Genomic DNA, 25,483 nt, shown 5'->3' on the forward strand with positions numbered 1-25,483 from the left:
ATACAACAAAATGGGAGAAAAAAATAATATAGGTAAGAAAACTAAACAAGAGAAAATTAAGTAAGTAAAATTAATAACCATGAACAAAATGAATTAAAAAATTAAAATAAGTGCAATGAACAAAATAAGGCTGTAGATACTTGGTTTATGTTCAGTTAATGATAGATTTGACTGAAAAAGTCAATTTTTCTCCAGTTTTCTCTGTTTTTGATCAAATAAAACACAACTGTACTCTGAGTTTTAATGAACATCTACATCATTAGTGAATTAAATCTTGAAAAATACAGGATTTACACTGAAAATGTAAAATACAGAGGATAATATTAGAATAAATGATGATAAATCACTTATTAAAGGTTAAATACACTAAATAAATTCTTTTATGAACTTCCACTGAAGTATCTCTGGGTCTTTAAGGGTTAATGTGGTCACATGACCAGACTCTAATGTTTGATTGGTTGAGCTGGATCCAGATTCAGAGGAATGGGACCAGGTTCACAGTGGTGTTTACTGATGTGGTCCCAGGACTGACCAGGGTCACGGTCTGAGCCAGACTCTCCAGGTTCATGGCCAACATCTCGGTCTTCCGGAGCTGATCGGGCAGAGCCAGGAACTCCTCAGACCCGTACCAGTGCTCCCTGTTGGGACTGGATTTGGATGAAACCTGGACCGCCTTCTGCAAGACCAGGAAGAAAATGAAGAACCAGATTAGAACCTCATGTAAGTGCACCTGTAGGTTTTCAGAGACCAACCTGGATCTGTGACTGTAGGTCAGTATGAGGACAGAACACACAGCCATGAGTTCAAACAGTGAACAGGACAGACGTGGAACAGACTAAACATGGAAACAAACCTGAAGGATGGTTCTGATCCAAAAAAAAACAAACAAACTGACCTAAAACAAACCAAGAACATCATCAGAGGCTTTTAGAAAACTGGATTTTTACATTAGTATGACAGGTTTTGTTGGATAGTTAATTGAAAATGTGCACAAAAGTTCTAAATTAATTTAAATTAATTAAATGTTTCTTCATTTTTTTTCTATTTTTTTTCCTTTCTTTTTCTTTTTTCCTTCTTTCTTTTTTTCTTTTAAATGTTTCTCAAATGTAAATTTTCTGTTTTCTCTGCACTTTATTTTTGGATTTGTTTGTGTTTAACTGCCTTTGAATTTCCCCATGGTGGGGGCAGACCGACTCCATTTTCAAATTCTTTATTAATTCTGTTCTATTCCATTCCGTTCTATTCTATTCTGTCCTGTTCTGCTCTATTCTATTCTATACCGTTCTGTTCTATTTTATTCTTTTCTATTCTATTCCATTGTATTCTCTTCTCTTCTCTTCTCTTCTCTTCTCTTCTCTTCTCTTCTCTTCTCTTCTCTTCTCTTCTCTTCTCTTCTCTTCTCTTCTCTTCTCTTAAATCCAGATCTAGTCTTGTTTGGGGTCAGATCTAATGAATGTCTGTGTTGAAGTAGTTGTTGCCCAGGTCCATTAGAAACCACATCACAAACACATCAGACCCCCCTCCACCACCCCCACCCCCCCACTTCCTCAAACAGAGAACTCTTCACCTTGTGGCCGTGGCGTTTAACCATCCAGACGTGGTTCTTGGCGGGCGGTGGTCGAGGGTCGGATTCTTCTCCGGAGGCATCTGGGTCTGAGGAGAGGAGCGTGTCCCTGACGGGGGAGGGGGCCGAGGAGTCGTAGCCCCCCTCGCTGTGAGTGTGTGTCCGGGGCCGGGGCCGCTCTATTTGTACGGGGGCTTCCTCCTGAGGTGGAGGAGGGGGGCGGGCAGCGGGTGGCACAGCCCCAGACGGGCTCCTCTGGTCGGGCATTGGTCTCTGGATGCCCCCCTCTGGGCCCCCCAGCTTGGAGCTCCTCTGGAGGTTGACGTTCATGACCTGTGGTTAAAGGAGAGTCAGAGGTGGAGATGCTCTGCTTTATTGAACAAGAGACAGGAAGAATTCAACAAAAACAAAAGCATTAAAGACGAACAAACAGACAGAAACAAGCCTTTACATGTGGACCAGCTGAGTCCAGGTTTGACTTTTAGTCCACTTTAACCCTCTGGTGTCCAGGTGAGTATATTAAGCACACTTTAACCCTCTGGTGTCCAGGTGAGTATATTAAACACACTTTAACCCTCTGGTGTCCAGGTGAGTATATTAAACACACTTTAACCCTCTGGTGTCCAGGTGAGTATATTAAACACACTTTAACCCTCTGGTGTCCAGGTGAGTATATTAAACACACTTTAACCCTCTGGTGTCCAGGTGAGTATATTAAACACACTTTAACCCTCTGGTGTCCAGGTGAGTATATTAAACACACTTTAACCCTCTGGTGTCCAGGTGAGTATATTAAACACACTTTAACCCTCTGGTGTCCAGGTGAGTATATTAAACACACTTTAACCCTCTGGTGTCCAGGTGAGTACATTAAACACACTTTAACCCTCTGGTGTCCAGGTGAGTATATTAAACACACTTTAACCCTCCGGTGTCCAGGTGAGTATATTAAACACACTTTAACCCTCCGGTGTCCAGGTGAGTATATTAAACACACTTTAACCCTCTGGTGTCCAGGTGAGTATATTAAACACACTTTAACCCTCTGGTGTCCAGGTGAGTATATTAAACACACTTTATCCCTCTGGTGTCCAGGTGAGTATATTAAACACACTTTAACCCTCTGGTGTCCAGGTGAGTATATTAAACACACTTTAACCCTCTGGTGTCCAGGTGAGTATATTAAACACACTTTAACCCTGTGGTGTCCAGGTGAGTATATTAAACACACTTTATCCCTCTGGTGTCCAGGTGAGTATATTAAACACACTTTAACCCTCTGGTGTCCAGGTGAGTATATTAAACACACTTTAACCCTCTGGTGTCCAGGTGAGTATATTAAACACACTTTAACCCTCTGGTGTCCAGGTGAGTATATTAAACACACTTTAACCCTCCGGTGTCCAGGTGAGTATATTAAACACACTTCTACTTCCTGTTATTAAAGGTCAGATTATTTTACAGTTTGTTTTTGGTCTGAATTCAACAGTTGTTCATTTGTGTCTGATTGTTTAAATTGTGATCCATCCACTAAATCCATCCCATAATTAACAGTGTTAAACTCCTACACTAACACTCTTCGACCAAGTGAGTACAAAATACACACTGACACATTTAACATTTGACCTAGAACCAAAAATAAAAATAATATGAACCAATGTTGGTGTTAATCACTGACAGATGACAGGATGAAAAAAAAAAAATCAATAATCAATTTTTTATGCAGAATATTGGGATTTTTTTTCATGTTTCTTGCATAAAAATATGTTTTTGGTTTTTTTTTTTACAAACATTTCATCTCAGCATGTGCATTTGCAAATACAATGTAAATGTGCATGTAATACTTTTATGTACTTTTAAAATGCATATAAATACTTATATAAACAGCAGATTTTTTTTCTCTTTATATTTTGTTCTTCATAAGTCTATATTCTCTGTTTTCCTTACTTTTGCATTTGCTGCTGTCTACTGTGTAATTTCCCCACAGTGGGATCAGTAAAGTCTTATCTTATCTTAGTCTTACCTTACCTTATCTTATTTAAAGGGTTAAAAATATGACAGTAATTGAGTATTTGATATTTTTGTTTTTGGCTCAAGTTGATCAAATACAAAAAATGTAAAAACAGTAAAAAAAAAAAAAAAAAAGTCTTATAGATGATTAGAATGCATCTCTGACACATATTCATTAATAAAACAATATTATAATCTGATCCACTCAAGCTTTTAGTGACATTTTATAGGTTTTTACTATGTTACTATTTTAACTGATTTTGTTATTTAATTTTAGGGTTTTTTTTTAAATTTTATTTTTGTATTATTTTCATTATAAATATGGACTTGTTTCATCTGCTTTGTCTTGTTTTGTATAATTTAGAAAACTACTACGTATATAGAGTTAATTAGTATCATTGTGTCTTAATAAAGTGATATTGATAAACTTAATCCACATATTTCTTGTGTTTGTTCTCTTTCACAGTTCTTCTTGTTAGAAACCACCATCTTCTGTCTCAGTGTAAACCCTTTTCTTGGAGCGTGTGTTGGATGTGATCTTTGAATCATTTGCATTAATTTATATTAAAAACATGCACTGAAATAACTTTAATAACTGTTCCTCATCTCCTTATTAAATTAAAACACCAGTATTCGTTGTTGTACCTGCAGACTGTCATACGACTGTGAGATGTGTTCTGGATAAACCGAGTGCAGCTCCAACCAGAACTTGGTTCTGTCTGGCAGATCCATGAGGGAGGGGGTGCTGCGGCTCAGCTCAGCCTGGAACTGGAGCCCCGACAGCGGGTTGACCTTCCTGAACCTGCCCCTGGTCTCCTCTGTACTGGTTCCTCCGTCCGAGAACAAAGCAGCTCGTTTTGGGAGCGACGGCTGCGTGGGCGACACGTCGGTGCTGAGGCTTACGCCCTGCAGGGGGCGCTTCGCGCTCTCACTGTGGATGGACGTGCCGCATTGCATTGTGGGTAATCCTGACGGAGTGTGGGCGTGGTTTATGGAGTCTCCTGGTGCCAAGAGTTCAGGTAAACTGTTATGGAGTTTGTGATTGGAGAGCTGGGAGCCTTGGCTCTCTTCTAGGCCAGGTTCTGGGTCCAGGTCCTGGTCTGAACCGGGGTCCTCGGCGCCGGGCTCGGTTCCGCGGTCCTCGGGCTCGTCACCAGGGCTGTAGTCGCTCAGCTCGAAGGCGGTGATACCACAATCCAGAGAGAAGTAGTTCTGGCTGCAGCGGATGGTCAGCTGACCACAGTCATCCACGTCAGTCAGCGCGTCCAGACGGGTCTGAAAACCAGAACCACGACTAGAGTCAGAACCAGGTCTAGGAACCACCAAAATCTACATACACTATATGGACCAAAGTCTTTGAAGCCGCTGAATTCAGGTGTTTGTTTTCTAACACGAACACATGTCTGAATATAACACAACTGTCAATAAAGGAGTTTAATATTTGAAAACGAAGCCAAATCCAATACAGTAAAAAAGTTCTGCTTAAATATCTGTATATGATAAATGATCACTGCAAAACTTGAAAATGAAGAGACAAATGAATCCTTTTACTGATGCCAAGATGTAACAGCAGTGACAAAAGAACGATTTCAAGTTAAAGATGAAACTGAAATATCTACTGAATGTTCAAGATAAAAGCAACAGACGTCTAGTCTAATCTGATCTAATCTAATCTGATCTAATCTAATCTGATCAAATCTAATCTGATTTGATCTAATCTAATCTAATCTGATCTGATCTGATCTAATCTGATTTGATTTAATCTGATCTAATCTGATCTAATCTAATCTGATCAAATCAAATCAAATCTGATCTAATCTGATCCAATCTGATCTAATCTAATCTGATTTGATCTAATCTGATCTAATCTGATCTGATCTAATCTAGTCTAGTCTAATCTAATCTAACCTAATATAGTCTAATCTAGTTTAATCTAATCTAGTCTAATCTAATTTAAACTAATCTAATCTAGTTTAATCTATTGCAATTTAATCTAATCTAACCTAATCTAATCTAATGTCACTTAATCTAGTCTAATCGAATCGAATCTAATGTCATTTAATCTAATATAATCTAGTTTAATCTAATCTAATCTAATCTAGTTTATTCTAGTCTAGTCTAATCTAATCTAATATTTTTGGGTTAAACACAGTAAATCTTTCTTTGAGTAGAAAACTCAGGACTACAGTCAGTGCTTTGCCAGGTCCCGATCAGTTCCTTCAGCAGATCTCAGATCCACGTGGTCATGGACCCACCTGGTGCTGGTCCTGGACTGACCTGGTGCTGGTCCTGGCTGAAGGCCTGTAGGATGTCGGTCTGGCGGGTGTAGTTCCCGTTGGGGTCCTGCAGACCCTGCAGCAGACGCTCCTTCAGGACCAGGACGGAGACTCGGAGCTGATGCCAGAGCAGCTGCACCGTCCTGAACAGAACCAGAAGGAACCATTTAATATTAATGATCTGAGTGAAAACCACCGAGGAGCCCACACCGAGGTTTACTGTTATGTTAGAGCTGAACAAACAGAGGAACACGTGTGAATACAAACCCATGACCCAGACCCAAGACAGAAACACCCACACCAACTCCAGACCCAAGACAGAAACACCCACACCAACTCCAGACCCAAGACAGAAACACCCACACCAACTCCAGACCCAAGACAGAAACACCCACACCAACTCCAGACCCAAGACAGAAACACCCACACCAACTCCAGACCCAAGACAGAAACACCCAAACCAACTCCAGACCCAAGACAGAAACACCCACACCAACTCCAGACCCAAGACAGAAACACCCACACCAACTCCAGACCCAAGACAGAAACACCCACACCAACTCCAGACCCAAGACAGAAACACCCAAACCAACTCCAGACCTGAGAACGAACTCAAAGCTGTTGATGGACAAATGTGGAGAGTGTGTCCATGTTAAATCACATCACTTATTACCTGGAAGTTTATGAAAAGGAAACTGGAAAAGTGTGAGGATGTGACAGGAAGCTGTGTGTTTAATAAACCAGGGTTCTAAACCAGGGGAGTTAAACATGTGGCCCCTGGGCCAAAACTGACCACTAAAGGGTCCAGTCCGGCCCATCAGTGCAAAAATGACACTGAAGAAATTAAGTCAGTGGTGTTAAACTGATTTTAGCTCAGGTTCAATATTCAAACCAATATGATCTAAAGTAAAATTATGACATCAAAGTCTATAAATAATGACTGAATTTTCTTTGTGATTTAATGTGAAAATAATAACATTACATTATGTCTATAAATAATGAATTGATAATGAACTCTGTATTTTTCCCTTTGTTCTAGTGGAAAAAAAATAACATTCAACTATGAAAATATTTACATCAACAAACTATCTAAACAAAAAAGATGAGAAAGATGAGACCTGAAATGTGTAATTTTAACAGTATTCTGCCTGTTATTAAAGGTTTTATGTCTTTGTAGATCTGACCTGTAATACACATGTATAAATGATAAATTTAGTCAGAATATTGTTAAAATTGCACCTATTTTTCATAAGAAATTTCAGTTTTTTCAGGTTATTCTCATCTTATTTTGTTTGGATAGTATATATTTTCATTATTTAATGCCATTTATTTTGCACTAAAAACAAGGAGAAACATTTATATAAACTATATGTATATATGTATATATATATATATATATATATATATACACACACACACACACACACACACACACACACATCATGATCCAAAGATTAATATCAAATGAAGTGACACTGAGCTCAGTGGTGAAGTGTATTTTATTTGAATTTTGTAATAAAGTAAAGTTAATAAATGCTGTTGTGACTAAGGGTTTGATGGTTTGTGGTGATTTTAGAAGTTTAATGGTGTCTCATTTTGTGTTGATGTGGAAATATTCCAGGTTTTGTTGATGGAGAATGGACGTATATGAGTGATCTTAAAAGAGACCAAGGCTTTAAATATGTAGTGAAAATGGTTTTTAGAGAGAAAACCAAGGAACAGCTGATGAACCTGAACCAGATCTGGTTATATGAAACTCACCTGATGTCGACGATGATGTTGACGGAGTACGACAGCAGCTTCAGGGAGAACTCTGTCTCCAACAGGGCGTGGATCTGCTCCACATGGTCTGAGATGTCCTCACAGATGTCCTGCAGACAGAGACAAACTACGTTAAGACGCCTTCTACAACACAACACAACACAACTCCAAAAGCAGAAGTGAAACCACGTCATGGTTCCACTTTTAGACCTGAGTCACTTCCACATGGGACCAGGTCCAGGTCTATAAGGACAAAACCAGGATGAGTCTGAGGACTGAACACAGTCCGGGTTTGACACGACTGAACTAAATGAAGAGCGTCTAAAACCACAGACAGACAGACGGACTCCCATTGGCATAAATATACACAGGGATAAAGTCAGAGCAGCGTCCAGATGGAGTTGAGTGTGGGTGGAGTCAGATGGAGGGTTCGTAGACCTCCATGACTGGGTAAGGCTTGAAAATAATGACTACTTCAATAGTCGACTAGTCATCGACAACTGTTGCCACGTTTCCACTATGCAGTATCGGCTCGGCTTGACTCGACCTTTTTGCATTTCCATTACGAAAAAGGGCCTGGAATCTGGTACCCGGTACTAGTTTTTTGGTATCACCTCCACCAAGGTTCCAGGACTGGGGACCACATATTAAAACATGACGTGTAAACACTGCAGACCTCTGATTGGTCAGACAGTTGTCTCTGTGACCCACCGTTTTCCAAAAAACAGATGTGGAAGTTTACAGTAATTATGTCGGTAGGTTAATCCACATAACAGCCCGCAAAACTACACCATGGTTTGTCGAGAAGGTTCACACGTAAAAATTCAGCGTGAGCTTGATGAGACAACGTGCAACGAGCAAGTTTATCAGCAACTCTCTGAGCTACGACACAGAAGTAATGCGCCACATCGCTATGACGTCCAGCTACTGTAAAGTCGGTAGTATCCTGTAATGGAAACGGTCACCAGGAATAGGACCTGGTACCAGAGTCAAGTCAAGCTGAGCTGAGTCGAGCCAGTTCCTTGAAGTGGAAATGCGGCATTAGTCGACCAGTCGACTAGACATCTCATGAACTGGAAAAACCCCCAAAAACAAACAAAACAAAAATAAAATGGCTCTTATTTCTACTCACTGCAGAAATAAAACACGTGACTGGACGTAGGAAGGACAGACCAGGGTTTATTCCACACTGGTTTATTGGTAGAACAGTATTGGTTACTGTCGGCCGTAACCATGGCAACATAATAGACAAAATTAATGGTAAACTTAACGGCTGGCTCTGTCTCACTCATCCGCTCGCTCTCTTTTCCTGATCTCACCTCTCTCGCACACATCACTGGCTCCGCCTCCATACACTTGCTCACTGGCTCCGCCCCCATACCTTTCTTATCCGTTCACCTGTCCATCACAGCCTAATACACACTCAGTGCATTACAGTCAGTAAGTGCTGAACTTTCCAACAGACAGACAGTAGCATGATGAACTTATACAGCCCATTTCATAGTGTCTTGCCCAAGGACACTTCAACATGTGGACTGTTGGAGCCAGGATTCCAACCGCCAACCTTTTGGTCAGTGGACGACCCGCTCTACCAACTGAGCCACAGTCGCCCCTGAAGTTGAAGTTATGAAGTGATGTTAAAGGCGTGAGGCTGCTTCTGGGTGTTACAATAGTAGGACCAAACCTGCAGAAACATCACCTAACATCTGTACAGATAAAACCAGCGTCCCTGTCCGTCAGCATCTGTTCTATGTGGATCAGAACCAGCTGAATGTGTGAGGTTGTCAGGTTCTGTTCTATGTTCCAGTCCCATGGTTTGGATGCACATCAATCTAACTATAAAAGTAGGCGGGACTTTCACTGGAGGAGAACTCAACTCATCCAATCACAGTCCATCTATGACTTCTATCAGTGATCAATAGGAACTAGACTGATATCTGAAACCATTTACATGTTCTAAACCATCAACATATGGACCAGTAGAAGGAAAGGAACAGTTAGAATATTTAAACAACAAATATGAACAAATTAATCTACAAAATGAACAAAACAATTAATGAAATGGGCAAAATAATCAACAAAATGAACAAAAATGGGGGGAAAAAATCCACAAAATGACTGATATCTGGAACCATTTACATGTTCTAAACTATCGAAATATGGACCAGTAGAAGGAAAGGAAGATTTAGAAATATTTAAAACATTTGTCAAAAATTCAAAAATCTAAACTTCTCAAACTTTGTAGACATTGTTCCAAAGAAGATACAGATAAAACATGAAATGTAGACGTTGGTGACCTTGAGTTTGACCCTTCAAGGTCACTTAGGGTCAAACGTCATGGAACAAATGAAAGTCCATATATGGCTTCTACCAGTGATCAACAGGAAATATATTGATATCTGTAACCATTTACATGTTATAAACCATCAAAAAGACGACAAAGACGACCATGAAGACCCCATTGCAGACAGACAGTGTCTTCACAGCAGCTCATGAGGACATTTACACACTTGGATAATCCTGGATGTTTTACCCGGTGACTCCACACAGACACTGATACTTTAACGTCCTCGTGTTTCACCGTGTTTCTCTTGTGTAATGTCTCTTCAGGTGAAATAAGCCCAGTGGACTAATATTAGTCGACCTTTAGAAGTCATGTGACCTCCGACAGATCCTTTACATGCTCTGTGACCGCTGAGTCACCGCTCCATGGCGACTCGTATCAACAACACAACACCCCCCCCCCCCACACACACACACACACACACACACACACAGTGGTCCAGATTACAGCAGAATGTAGGTCAAGCCCACTGCCAACTCCACTCAACCCCCCCACCCCACCCCACCCCAGGCTGCCGTCCAAAACACCAGCGTCACTACTGTAAACTGCCGGTTCACATGTCACCTGTACAAACGAGGCGTTCAGGTGCAGCTGGTTTTCCTCTAGATCCAAACCTGAGTCAGCGTGGACCACATGAGTCTGATGGATCCAGACTAGTTTGAGGAGGTCAGCAGGTTTCAAGCCAGTTCTGGTCCAGTTTCAGGAACCGGACCCTGGTGAACCACTTGGCAAAGGGACGTGGGTTTCTTTAAGAGGATCTGGACCGGGACAGTTGGACCAGAACCAGCAGCAGGTCCAGTTACATACAGTCCAGGCAAAGTCAGGTTATAGTTAATACATGGATCTGGGTTTTCCCTGATGTTATACAACATGTACAGACTGATGTCGACGCTGTCGGGTGGAAACCTCTTATGTCTAAAATGGTTATTTTTTCAGGAAACTGGAAAAACAACGTATAATTTAAATGAATGGAGTTAAGAGATGTCGTCACAAGTCATTTTCAACACTTTTGATTGGTTAAATATTTCTAAAATCATCAGGCGCACATGAAGACTGGCCAATAGAATGGTTATGACAAAAACAACAAAAAAAACAAACATGGACTTAGGAGGTTTCCGCACAACGGCGATAATATGCAACAAATATTAGAGATCTAATGGAAGATTATGAACCACATGTGGGCCAAAGTGACCCGGTTATTTTATGGTAATATCTTTGTAATGAAAACTTGATTTTACTCTTCTCAGATCCAGATGTTCTAGTGGTGCAGGATGTGTTCCCAGATCAGGATGTTCTAGCGGTGCAGGATGTGTTCTCAGATCCAGATGTTCTACCGGTGCAATACGTGCTCTCAGATCCAGATGTTCTAGCGGTGCAGTGTGTGTGTTCTCAGGTCCAGATGTTCTAGCAGGGCAGTGTGTGTGTTCTCAGATCCAGATGTTCTAGCGGTGCAGTATGTGCTCTCAGATCTGGATGTTCTAGTGGTGCAGTACGTGTTCTCAGATCCAGATGTTCTAGTGCTGCAGTATGTGCTCTCAGATCTGGATGTTCTAGTGGTGCAGTACGTGTTCTCAGGTCCAGATGTTCTAGCAGTGCAGTGTGTGTTCTCAGATCCAGATGTTCTAGCAGTGCAGTGTGTGTTCTCAGATCCGGATGTTCTAGCGGTGAAGTATGTGTTCTCAGATCCAGATGTTCTAACGCTGCAGTATGTGTTCTCAGATCTGGATGTTCTAGTGGTGCAGTACGTGTTCTCAGATCCAGATGTTCTAGTGGTGCAGTACGTGTTCTCAGATCCAGATGTTCTAGTGGTGCAGTATGTGTTCTCAGATCCAGATGTTCTAGTGGTGCAGTGCGTGTTCTCAGATCCAGATGTTCTAGTGGTGCAGTACGTGTTCTCAGATCCAGATGTTCTAGTGGTCGTACCCAGAACACCAGTGGAACGTCAGTGTGCATGTAAACGAACTCGGCAGCTGCTCCTGTGTTGAATTCAGACAAACACAAATGAAAAGACCCGCTTTTATTCCGTCCACACCCTGGTGATGCAGAGGGGACCGCCCTGGGCCCAGCTGCCAATCAACGGGCCCAGCGCCGGCCCGGGCCCATGGCGGACTCCGACACGGGGCCCCGGAGGCACATCTGATGACCGGGCTTCTGAAGACTTCACTCCGGCGTGTCTTTATCAATCAGAGCCGTGGCGGCAGAACGTGTGTTTTCTAACGGGCTTTCATCTCACAACTCGACCCGCGACTCATCAGGAACGTCCCTCTGGGGTTGGAGGAGCGCCCTCCGGAGGAAGGATGGCGCTAAGAGGAAAGAACGCCCACCAGGATGTACACAAAAAAAAAAAAAAAAAAAAAAAAACACTGTACAGACACACACATCCGGATCCACAGTACATGAGTTAAAACACACACACACGGCGGTTTCGTCATCAAAGCGCTGTCATGTCGTTCTAAACCAGCGGTGAAAATGTCACCGGTGTCTTTCAGACGCTTCAATAATTCACAGGCAGCTTTAAAATGCTAATGCAGACACACACTCACACTCTGCAGGGTCTCATTAGCTCTGAGCGCTCCGAATAGACCCGCGATCTTCTAACAAATGACTTCAGATGGAAGGGAGCGACGGGCTGTTAATTCAATCACAACGGCCTCCACTGTGGGTTTACGTCTCTGAAGGACATTCCCACCACTATGACCTGATTTCACACGCTTTATGCCTGGTTTTACCCTTAACTTTTATTAACCCTTAAACCGCCAAAGTCACAATAATGCGACAAATAGCAAAAGTGACTGAAACAGACCATGAACGCAGAGTCCAAACCCTATTCATATATGATCTAAAGTGGATCAGACCGGTAACATAATACCACAATAACACATAAATAATGACAACTCCAAACTTTTCATTCCAAACTCTCATGTTTTAGAGTGAAAAAAATTAAAGGAAAAACGTGACTACCACGACCAACCTCAAATTTCTTGAGGAAACTAAATAATTGTACCAATATTCTGCCTCAGTTTATCATTTCCACATGTTCTTTATGTCGTACAGATCACAGTGAATCTACAAATACACACAATATTTAATAACAGACAGAATATTGGTACAAACACACTGATTTCATGTTTTTCATATTTATTATTCACAAATCAATATGATCTGAAACAGGTCGGACCAGTAAAATAATAATGCAATAGTCTATAAATAATGTTAAAAACAGACAGAAAATTGAGAAACAAACAACAAATATGAACAAAATAAACACAGACAAGAAAAAACGTGCACAACATAACAAAAATTATAGAAATATCAACAAAATATTGTTAAAATTAGACATTTCTCTAAAGACTTTTCATGTTGTTCATATTTGTTTCATATTTTTTTGAAAGGATAGTTCATAAATGTTTTCATGTAATTTTACTTTTGTACACTAAAACAAAGAGAAAATGTGTATTTGTCATTATAGGTTATTATACATACATCTATATGATATTCATAGATAAAAAGACAACTATCAGTGAACTACACAAACTGAAAAATACAGATAAAAACAGTGAAAAACTAGAAGCACTCGGAGAGCGCAGACCTCCGCCAAGGCTGATCAGTGGCCCCCCCCCGTGGGCCCCCCCAACCCCGAACACCACCAAAATTTAATCATGTCTTCCTTATCCCATTTCCAACAAACCCTGAGAATTTCATCCAAATCTGTCCATAACTTTTTGAGTTATGTTGCACACTAACGGACAGACAAACAAACAAACAAACAAACAAACAAACCCTGGCAAAAACATAACCTCCTTGGCGGAGGTAAAAACAGCAAAACTCGACAAAAACACCTCATAATACACTAGTAGAACACCCCAGAGTACTAAAAATCTTCCATGTCTCTCTCACCGACTGCACTCTGCTGCTGTCTGCCCCACCCACGTCCACCCCTCCCCCTCAGTCAATGCAGACCTCTACCCTAATGTGTTCTAGACCAATAGAAAGAACCCACTCTGAGATAAAACAGGACGTTTGATTTTTGTGTTAATAGAGTTACGGTCATTTGAATGACGTAAAAAGCAAAATGAGTCACAGGAGACACAACTGTCTTTAAAGGGTTAAATGCCTTCTATTCGTCATCTATGATCTTTTATTATTATTATTATTATTATTATTATTATTATTATTATTATTATTATTATTATTATTATTATTATTATTATTATTATTATCATAATAAATGTATGATTGGTCTGTCAGTGTTTGGTTTAATGAACTATACAAACCAGAAAAATACAGATGAAAACGTATTATTATTTAGTAGAATTCACTGCTAACACCTGCTGCATTTTCCAGTTTTTAATGTTCACCAGCTGATCTGTCTTTTGGAAAACCATCAAATCTTCCTCTAATAAAACACAGAAAAATTCATTTTAGTTTTGCTTGAGTCTCATTAAAACTAAAGGAATGAATCGACATTTAAAGACGACGATGCTTCGAGTCTATTTGGTGCGAATGTACGTCTGTTAATGGAGTTTTATTAGTGTTTGTCTTTACTTTTTATCGACTACCTCTCACTCCGATGTCCTTCACACAACACTTTCCTGTTGAAAAAGTCCAAACCCAGACCAGAAACCCAGACCTTCAGGGACATTTTTACTTTTAATGTGATTGACAGTTGATTAGTTCTGATTGGCAGCTTCGCCCTGAGCATCTTCATAAGGACGTGCGTCTGAAATATACATTCACGTGGCTCCGTCGGCATGAGAGTAAACATTCATCAGAGCGTGTTCATTTATGAGCGGCGCCTTGTTTAGAACATCTGTCGGCGTTCCGTACTCTGGTCACGTACGGCCAAGACATGACCTGTCAATCAGCGGCTCCATACATCCAGCAGGGTTTCTAATTGCCTAAAATCAATCTGAAGCAAGTCGCCCGGCGCTTCGGCTCCAATCCCAGCTCGCCCTCATCACCGCCGACATCAAGGGCTTCAGCGGCGCCGCGTCCAAAGCAGCCGCGACAGCTCGGCCTCATCCGCGCCCATTGGATCCAATAACCTTCAACTCTTCCACTTCAGCCCATCAGCGCGCCGTGTTTTACCTTGGAGATCAAATACTCCAGCTCCTTCTCCCCCCCTGGAGTATTCAAATTAAGGCGCTTCAAAGACGACCCGGACCCGCTGGAACATACAAAGACTCCGAACAGGCGCACTCGCTTTTTTATACAAGTGGTAGGTTCTGCAAAAAAAGGCTCCGAGCGCCGCCTTTTTCTCTGAGGACGGTGGATTTTAAACAAATACAGCCTCAGAAAAGGCTGAAAAGGCTGAAAAGGTGACCCTCGGTGAAGTCGACGGTAACAGATTTAAACACAAACAAAGAGATGGTATAGCACCGTAGAATGTAATAGTATAGAGTGGATTATTATGCAATGTATAGAATGTATATTATATTACAGAGTTATAAATAACACATTATAATGTGTATTATACAATGTAAATATAATTATTTTATAATGTAGTTATATTGTTGTATAATGTATTAATATATAATATATTGTTATACAAATGTGTATTATATGATTATGAATAATGAACCATGATACATAATGTATGTCATGTATAAAGGCTTGGACAGAGTTTATTTTAGATATGTGCCATATTTTGGATATTTTTGGAGCTTCATGGGACTTCGTGTCCAGTAGAAAAAGATGGGGTAAGGGGGTGGGACTACAGAAGCTGCACTTCATCCCACTCCTTTTCAAATGTTTTCTTTTTCTCTTTTTCAGTTTTTCTTTGCTTTTTTCTGTTTTCATTCATTCATTTTCTGAACCCACTTTATCCTCACTAGGGTCACCGGGGTCTCTGCAGCCTATCCCAGCTACTTATGGGTGAAGGTGGAGTTCACCCTGGACATGTGACCAGTTCATCACAGGACTGAACGTACAGACACAAACAAACACTGTCACATTCACACCTGTGGGTGATTTAGATTAACCCATTAACCTATCAGTGCATGTGTTTGGATGGTGGGAGGAGCCGGAGTACCTGAAGAGAACCCATGCAGACAGGGGGAGAACATGCAAAGGTCCCATCCCCAATGACTGGTGTTGGAATTGAACCCAGGACCTTCTGTCTGTGACACCAGTGCTATCCACTGCACCACCGTGTCGCCCTTTTTTTGGTTTTTGAACTCAAAATAAACAAGAAAAGCACTCAGAGAACACAGACCTCTGCAAAGACAGATCTGCCCCCCCCCGATCACCACCCAAATTTAATCATTTCTTCCTTGTACCAGTATCAACATTTCCTGAAAATTTCATGAAAATCCATCCATAACTTTTTGAGTTATCTTGCTAACAAACAAACAAACATGCAAACACAAAGCAAAGTGATCACAATACCTCCTGGTGGAGGTAACAAACAAACAAACAAAGTCATATACTGACGACTTTTCCAGTTATAATCATATTTAGTGCAGAATTTCCAGTTTTAATAAATGCACTATATGAATTAAAGTCTGTGGACCTGTTGAATCCAGGTGTTTCTTTTCTAACAGGGGTCTGGGATCCGAAACAATAATGGCTAATGTCAGGATATAGTTTTACTAGTGCACTGACCCGTGTGGATCCACAGGTTTGAAATGTGGTCATTTTTATACTGTTGTGTATTCATGTATGCTGTACCGCATTTGTCCAGCAGTTACTGCCAAAGCGTTGTAGCCATAGCAATGTGACTGTGAGGATATTGTACTCAAAATTACTAATATCTCCCAAAATATTGGTTCTATCAACTTACTGTTTTCACTAGTCTGTTCATTGACCAAAAATACATAAGTATGACAAACTGTAATAGTCAGCTCTGTACGGAGTTACTGTGAATCCCTGGACACACAAACACACACACACACACACACACACACAAGCACACACAAACACACACAGAGGCCACTTGGCTTTTATAACATGGATATTGGGATAAATATCCTATTGATTATTCATATTGATGTTTCTGTGTCCAGTCCTCATGAACAGGACATCTTACAGCTGGAGACATAATGTGTCCACATATTTATGTCCATATAGTTTATAAACATCAACATTTCCTTAAACTTTAATAGTAGATTGTTCTTTCTCAGTCAGATGTGATCAAAGTGGATGGTTAGATGAAGAAGAAAATTATTATTTACAGTCAGAGCAGGAAAAATATTAGAGACATTTAGAGGCAGAACATTTAAAGTCAGAGTCATGGATTAAAAAAAAATCAATGTTGAGAGAAATTAAGTAAAACTATCTCTGAGTCATTTTGGAAACAAAGATAAGAATTTAAACCAAACTAACCAATGCAATGATATTTATCCCATAATATAAAACTATATTCTGACATTAGTCATTATTGTTTCGGATCCCAGACCCCTGTTCGAAAAGAAACACCTGGATTCAACAGGTCCACAGATTTGGTCCAGATAATTTATAATCATATTTACTGCAGAACTTCCAGGTTTAATAAATACATCAGACGATTTCATCAAACACTACGACTCAAAGTTGTATCTGAAGGAATAAATGGTAAAAATAGGCTGATATTTGTGAGATGAGATGACTTTTCTGTTTAGAATGAAAATTCTTCTTTACTCCGACATGTTCTAAATGGATGGTGTACATTGTGAACACAGTGAACAGCAGCTGATTCGCACCAACACCTTTGCTTTTTTAGGCTAATTTCTTGTCCTTTTGCTGTAAAATCATGGACTTTTTAATGACTTTTCTTGGAACAAACAGAATAAGGATGATTTATGGTGTTGACAAAAAAAACAAAAAAAGACTAAAAGGCAGAAACATCCATCTGTGAATTTAACAATTTGTAGAATCATCATGTATTTGTCTGATATTTGGTCTCATTTAGCATTAAATAACTGCACTTTTATTTGTATCTGCTGAACATACATGATATATTTATATATTTAACTGAACATAAGTCGAGTTTAGTGTTTTTTCTGTCGGTATAGAACTACAAATAAGAAAAGACTGTTGTTATATAATAACAGATTCACATTTCACAGACTGACAAAATGCATTTAGGAAATGCTGCTAAAATGTGCTTAAAAGCATTTGTTGTAACTAAATGTGTCTTATTTTAAGGATGCATGTTAATTATGTCAAACGATGGTGAAAAAAGCCTCAGTTTAGAAAGATTCTGATCTATTTTCAGACTAAATATTGACTGATACTGTATGTTGCTACAATCTATAAGGTATTCCCACTAAAGACACTGTAATGTATTTCTTTTAATTATTTTAATGTATTTGCATGAATATTTTCTCACACAAATGTTGGATAATAACAATAACACATGAATAAAGTTAAGAACATTTGAAGTCCTCTCAGGTCTGACTCTCCATTTTTATCATTTTCTTCCATTTTCAGAATAAAAAAACAGCTGAAAATTAAAGTAATCTGCAGCTTTAGTCTTATGTAAACAGGTGAATTTTCCCAAAAAAGCAGAAAAAACACCCATGCAGACGTCATTTAGAGGCAGCATCCATCATGTTCTTATATCACAGTGTGAACTCTAATTCAAACACTTTTATGTCCTAAAAACCAGCGTCACTTCCACACAGAAAAGGTCATTTAAGCATCTAGTTCCTCAGCGTGTGGGTGTTTAAGTGGTTTTAAATGTGGGTAAAACACGTCCACGCCTTCAGCCCAAACAAACCAATGAGAATCAGCAAAAGTAAAACCAGGTCCAGATGAATCTAAAAGCACAAAGAGCTGAAACACAACGCTGAAGATGAGACTTAAAGGGAAACGTTGGGTAAAAACCTTCTTCGTCAGTCATGAGGAGTTTCTTACCTTTTCAAAGAGTCATAAAAAATCCACAAAGTCTGAAAGTCTGAGTCCAAAAACACTTTGTCAAAGGGTTTTCAGATGTAAAAGTTTGTGTTCAGTGTCACACAACTGCTGCCATGTGGGAAATGTGACCGAGCGACCGACAACCGGTGCAGTGTAGGGTGTGTTTGTGTGTGTGTGTGTTTGTGTGTAATTATGTGTATCTGTGTGTGTTTGTGTGTGTGTGTGTGTGTGTTTGTGTGTAATTATGTGTATCTGTGTGTGTGTGTGTGTGTGTGTGTGTGTGTGTGTGTGGTGACCTGCTTCTTGGGGAGAGGGGGGGGGGGTGTGGAGGGGAGGGGTGACAACAGTTGGACACGTTATTTTAAGACCAGTCTCACCCCAACACACACACACACACACACACACACACACACACACACACAGTTTCCATGTGACTTTTCATTCACCTCCTGCTGATCTGAAACTTTATGGGTTTGAGTGAATGACAGTTTGTCCAGTTACGTCGCCATGGTAACATGTTCTAATGTTTTGTTTTGTTTTTTTCTTTTCTCTTTCACAAACTGCAAAAAAACATTTTACACAAACCCATACCCAACAAATGAATTAAAAGCAGCGATCTCTTCTGAAATCTGCCTCCATCATGTCAGTGATTAAAACTCAGAAATGTCCATTTCTTCTAAACCGCCCCTCTTCAGATCCATTTATTTTGTTGAATTTCTCTGTTGAATTTTTTCAGTGCTTCTCCATAAATGTCATTGTCTGTTCTGTATCCAGTGGTTCAATAAATCAATCATTAAAGAATACGACATGCTTTTATCATGAAGCGTATAAACAATATTTATTATTCTTATCGACCCTATCAAAAGAGAAATTCAGATTCACAGGAAAATTGCCGCTTATCAATTAATCGTTAATCGATCGATAAGGTCAACCAACTAATGATTAACAGATTAATCGATAATTTGCGTTCCTAATTCAAATAAATACCTAAAAATATCGATACAGTACTTTTTAATATCAATACAGCATTGTGAAATGAAATATCGCAATAAGTTGCAAAACTGATATTTTCTTACACCCTTAGTAAAAACAGCATCTAAAAGTGAAAACCTGCACACATTCTGGAGTGCATTCACTGACCTTTGACCCCGACCCTGTAACTTTAATGATCTGAAGAAAAAGACACGCCACCACATCATCCTTCCTCAGTTTGAAGGACTAAAACCAAACCCCAGCGTCCTGTTTTCAAACAGAAAACACATAAACACAGTCTCATCCTTCAAACAGATCCAAACCTACACATGCAGCCGTGCAGGGGCATTCTGGGTAAAGAGGACCACGTCAATGTAATACAGGAAGGACGCAAAACACACAGACACACAACAGCTGTGGACGACGACAGCTGCACGAGCAGAGACGCCGAGTTTAAGGAGGTGCACATGAAACAGGAGGAGTTAAACTAATAATAAAACAACAAAAACCATCATTTCATCTGAACTCTGCATCAAAACACAAACCAAACCAAACACAGAAGGTTTCACAAAACAGAAAAGGTTCACTTCTTCATTCTCTGCAGATTTTACAAAACATCTGAAAGTATTTTTATTATATTAGTGTTTTTTTCCCACAATGATAAGGCTGAGGTGCAACAGTAAAACCAAAGCATTTGAATTATTAGCATTAACCCTTCGAAGACCACCGTGTCTCCACTGACACATTTGATATTTTACATTAATCAAATTACTGTAACTCCTGAGATTGGGTTCTTTCTGTTGGTCTAGAACACATCAGAGTAGAGGTCTGCATTGGCTGAGTGGGAGGGGTGGAAGTGGGTGGAGCACAGAGCAGCAGAGTGCAGTCGGTGAGAGAGACATGGAAGATTTTTACTATTTTTAGCAGCGTTTTAGTGGTGTATTCTTGTAAATAATTGTATATAATAGTGATAGTGCTGTTTTGGAGTGTTCTACTAGTGTGTTAGGACATGTTTTTGTCAAGTTTGACTGGTTTTTTGCCCTTTTTTTCTCCTCTGTTTTTGTCTGTATTTTTGTGGTTTGTGTAGTTCATTAAAAGTTGTATTTTAGCTGTAAATATTATATAAGTGTGTGTGTGTGTGTGTGTGTGTGTGTGTGTGTGTGTGTGTGTGTGTGTATAAATCTACAGGCAGAGAACTACCTGATAAAAAGTCAAGTCTGTTTTTCTTTTTTTTTTTTTTTTAACTATAATACACAATTTTAATTATTTATTACATATAATAATGATAATTAATGGACAGATGCTGAAAAGCATATTTTCTCCTGAAAACAGAATTGATAGAAAAATGCATTTTTGATACTTTTATTGCCAAAAAAAAAAGAAACAAACAAAGACATGTAGGCGGCCTGTTCTAATGGGAGTCCTTAAAAGGTTAATGTTAGGGGTGTGCCAGAAAATCATGTCATATAAAAATCGCCACTCTCATTTTCTACGTTTCAGAATCCATTTAAAATGTCCCAAAATCGATTTACAAAAAAACCCCAAATCTGCCGGCAGTCTGCCTCTGTTTTTCAGAAGAGATGTCCTGACGACATCACGCAACCGGTTCTGGAACATATGCATACGTGGTAAGCACCAAAACGAAGAGGAAAATAATGGAGGGGGTAGGGTTAGCTATGGGGTTAGCAGTTAGCGATTAGCGCTAGCAGTTAGCGGTTAGCGTGATTTGCGGCTAGCGCATTGACACACCATCAAATGGCATTAAATAACATGCGAAAAGATGAAAATGTGTACATATAGCATGTCAAATGCAATAAACTGGTGTCACATACAACAGTATTTGATGAGCTCAGTCTGTCAGCTGCACCACCCACAGCTAAAGCACACGGTGCAGTCAGCCACCAGCAGCAAACCAACGCACACTGCACATGAAAGTGTCCCTTATTTAATGTACCCATATCATGATTTATATTATTGTGTACCCACCCCCACCCCCCTTTTGTTTTGTTTTGTTTTGTTTCATGTTCAGTGGTAGTTTGCGTGTATGTGGGAAGGGTGGGAGGGAGGGGATTCGGTTGGTTAAAGTAAGAAAAAACAGTTCAAGACACTGTATTTAAAATGCATTATATATTGTTTTTCCTTTCTTGTGTAAAATAAATATTAAAAAAAAAAATGTCTTTCATAACTTTAGATGAACAAAGATTTGTACCAGAATTTCTCAGGTTCTGGTAAAAATCATCCCATTTTCTTGGAGGATGTGTGATCTGCAGCTACACAACTCAAACATGCTGCTTTTTTGTCCTGTTAATTGAACTTGAATCATTTCGGTCCTCGTAATGACTTTCCTTAGATATTAGATACTGGCTGTGGTTTTCACATCCTGTCAGTCTAACCCATATGCGTTTCTGGCTGTTTCCATCTTTATTTCCGTCTATAAAATCCATTCAACCAGGTGAGGCTCCTTAACATCCCATCATGCCTCTGGGCGGTTTCTGAGCCGACAGCGGTCATGTCCGAGGTCGTCTGAACCTCCTGAACCACAGCCCCCTCTGCCTTCGCTCCCCGTCTGTGTTCATACCTCACCCCCCGCCCCCTGCTCAGCCCAATTCCCAGGATTCCCGGCATGGCGGTGGCGGTGACATCAGGAGACGGAAATATCGGGACAGCTGGGAGACGACGGAGCGCCTCAGGGCAGAGGTGGAATAAAGATCTGCAGCTTCGGATCACACACTGTTCACCTTCTAACACTGACAGACCGATCACACATCTGATAATAAATATAATAAAGGATTATAGACGAAGAGTTGAAGGTATTTAACCCTTTATAGACACATTTATACGTCAGCTGTCAATCAAACGACTGGAACTCCTGAACCCTTCTCACTACTGACAGAATCCAAACGTCCTCTTTTATCTCTGATTGGGTTCTTTCTATTGGTCTAGAACACATTAGGGTAGAGGTCTACATTGGCTGAGGGGGAGGGGTGGAAATGGGCAGGGCTTAAAGCAGCAGAGTGCAGTCGGTGAGAGAGAGATGGAAGATTTTTATTACTTTTAACAGCGTTTTAGTGGTGAATTCTTGTAAATAACAGTGATAGTGCTGTTTTGGAGTGTTCTACTAGTGTGTTTTACTGTGTTTTGATCGAGTTTCACTGTTTTCATCTGTATTTTTCCAGTTCGTATAATTCATTGATAGTTGTATTGCATCTGTAAATATTCTCTAAGTGTCTGAATATGTGCATATATATGTGTGAATCTCTATACAGATCTCTCCAGTTCATACACAGATGCAGTGTGTGTATTTGAATCAGATGATGGATGTTTTTGTCAGTGAAATGAGGGGCTCTGTCTACAACTACACACAAAGTGAACACAGACTATCAACAGGATCCAAATGACACCAAAGAACCAAAAAAAACAAGAAGAACATGGACACACAATGATCTAGAACGGGGGTGTCAAACTCATTATAGTTCAGGGGCCACATTCAGCTAAATTTGATCTAAAGTGGGCCAGACCAGTAAAATAATAACATAATAATATTTAAATAATGTCAACTCCAAACTTTTCTCTATGTTTTAGAGCAAAAAAAGCAAATTTACATGATGTAAAGGTTTACATCTACAAACTATCCTTTCAAAAGATGTGAATAACATGAACAAACTGAAAAAATAAGTGTAATTTTAACAGTATTAAGCCCCAGTTCATCATTTACACATGTACATTATATCTTACAGATCACACTGGATCTACAAATACACAAAACATTTAGAAACAGGCAGAATCTTGTTAAAATTGTACTTCTCTTAAGACATTTCAGGTTGTTCATATTTGTTCAGGTTGTTCACATTTTTTGCAAAATTATACTTTGTTTTAGCATAAATACATGAAAATATTTACATTTAAAAAGAGAAAAAAATTGGAGTTGTCATTATTTCTATGTTATTATGATAGTATTTTGCTGCTCCTGCCCACTGGAGATTGAATTGGTCTGAATGTGGAACCTGAACTAAAAGGATTGTTAATATCTTAGCGAAATTTTTGCATTTTACGAATTCATCCCAAGGGCCAGACTGGACCCTTTGGCGGGCCGGGTTTGGCCCCCAGGCCGCATGTTTGACACCTGTGATCTAGAACAATTACAATGGATCAACACATGGAAAATAGACAAAAGTTTATTTAGATAAACTCAGAACGTTTCATTATCAACATTTACAGTTGGTTTTCATCTTCCAAAATGCCTCAAAGACAGTTTCTACTCAAATTCTCACAACACTGATTTTTGGTTGTTTTTTTTTTAAATCCATGACTATGATTTTAAATGTTCTACCTTGTTATCTTTGTTTCCAAAATGACACAGAAATGGTTTGGACTTCATTTATATCAACAGTGATTTTGTTTTGTTTTGTTTTTTATCCATGACTATAATTTTAAATGTTCTACCTCTGAATTTTTCCTGCTCTGACTGTAAATAATAATTTTCTCCCACATCTAACCATCTACTTTATCACATCTGACTGTGGAAGAAAAATCTACCATTAAACTTTAAGGAAATCTTGATGTTTCTGTGTCCGATCCTCATGAACAGGAACATCTGACAGCTGTAGACAGGATGTGTCCACATATTTATGTCCGTATAGTTTAGAAACATCAATATTTCCTTAAAGTTTAATGAAGTCCAAACCATCTCTGAGGCATTTAAAACACAAAGATCAACAATTTAACCCAAACAAACCAATGCACTGATATTGATCCCATAATATAAAACTATATTCTGACATTAGTCATGATTGTTTTGGATCTCAGACCCCTGTTAGAAAAGAAACACCTGGATTCAACGGGTCCACAGACTTTTGGACACATAGTTTATGTTGGACCTTGAACCTTCTATCCTGACACTGTTGTGCAAATGCACAGCTGCAGAACTTCTAATCCTGAAGATTCCAGAAGATCAGCATGTTAAAGTGTGGGAATAGATCTGAATATAAAGAAAATGCCAGAAAATTCAAGTAAATACTGCCCCCTACTGTTGAAAAATATCATATTAATGTAACTAATTGCACCTTTAATAGTGTGTTTAACATCTGCAGGTTGAATCTGGACGTTCCTCTGTGACAGCTGAACATGCTTTTGTTGTATTATGTGAGTGTTTTGTTACCAACGCTGACATGTGACTGTATGTACGTATATGTTCTGTTGCACGTGCTCAGTGTGCATCGGTGCAGGCCATTCCCTGTGCAGCTGTCCTCGCCCGCCTGATCTCCACCCAGAACCGCCGTTACATCACTATAATCGTGTCCTACAGTCGCTCTGTGCCAAGGTCAGACTGTGGAAAAACGGCCCGAAGGCAAACGCATCATAAATACGACAAAGACAGGACGAGAGGATAAAAGAACCAAACAAAGTGATGAAGGAGGAGGTGCATCACCGGAGGCGTGAATCCAATTTCAAACAGCGCTCCGCCGCTCTGTCGGCTCCCATCAGCCCCTCTGTCGCCAAGGCTGACCCCCGCCGCCCCCCCTGACCGCCCCCACCTGCAATTAAGTCAAATAACAGCGGCGCCGCACCGACCCCACGTCCAATCAGACGCTCAGTAACTTTATTTACTTCACCTTCACGCCTGCAGAGAAGTGGACGGTGTCAGCACAAGTATGTGGGAAAACGCAAGACATGTCTGTGGTGCACGGCCTTTGTTTAGTTTGAGGTTTTATTATTTATTTA

General features: G+C 39.8%; 1 protein-coding gene across 1 annotated transcript in view; it reads right to left on the reverse strand.

Moving 5' to 3' along the window:
- The window catches only part of akap6 (A kinase (PRKA) anchor protein 6), a 371,391-nt gene that overhangs the window by 301,171 nt on the left and 44,737 nt on the right, over positions 1-25,483 (reverse strand). Inside the window, 5 exon segments of the mRNA XM_030127062.1 lie at positions 533-673; positions 1,568-1,897; positions 4,220-4,849; positions 5,852-5,993; positions 7,612-7,721. Of these exon segments, the coding sequence (XP_029982922.1) occupies positions 533-673; positions 1,568-1,897; positions 4,220-4,849; positions 5,852-5,993; positions 7,612-7,721 (1,353 nt within the window).

This window comes from Sphaeramia orbicularis, chromosome 22 (genome assembly GCF_902148855.1).
Source record: "Sphaeramia orbicularis chromosome 22, fSphaOr1.1, whole genome shotgun sequence".
Taxonomy (NCBI): Eukaryota; Metazoa; Chordata; class Actinopteri; order Kurtiformes; family Apogonidae; genus Sphaeramia; species Sphaeramia orbicularis.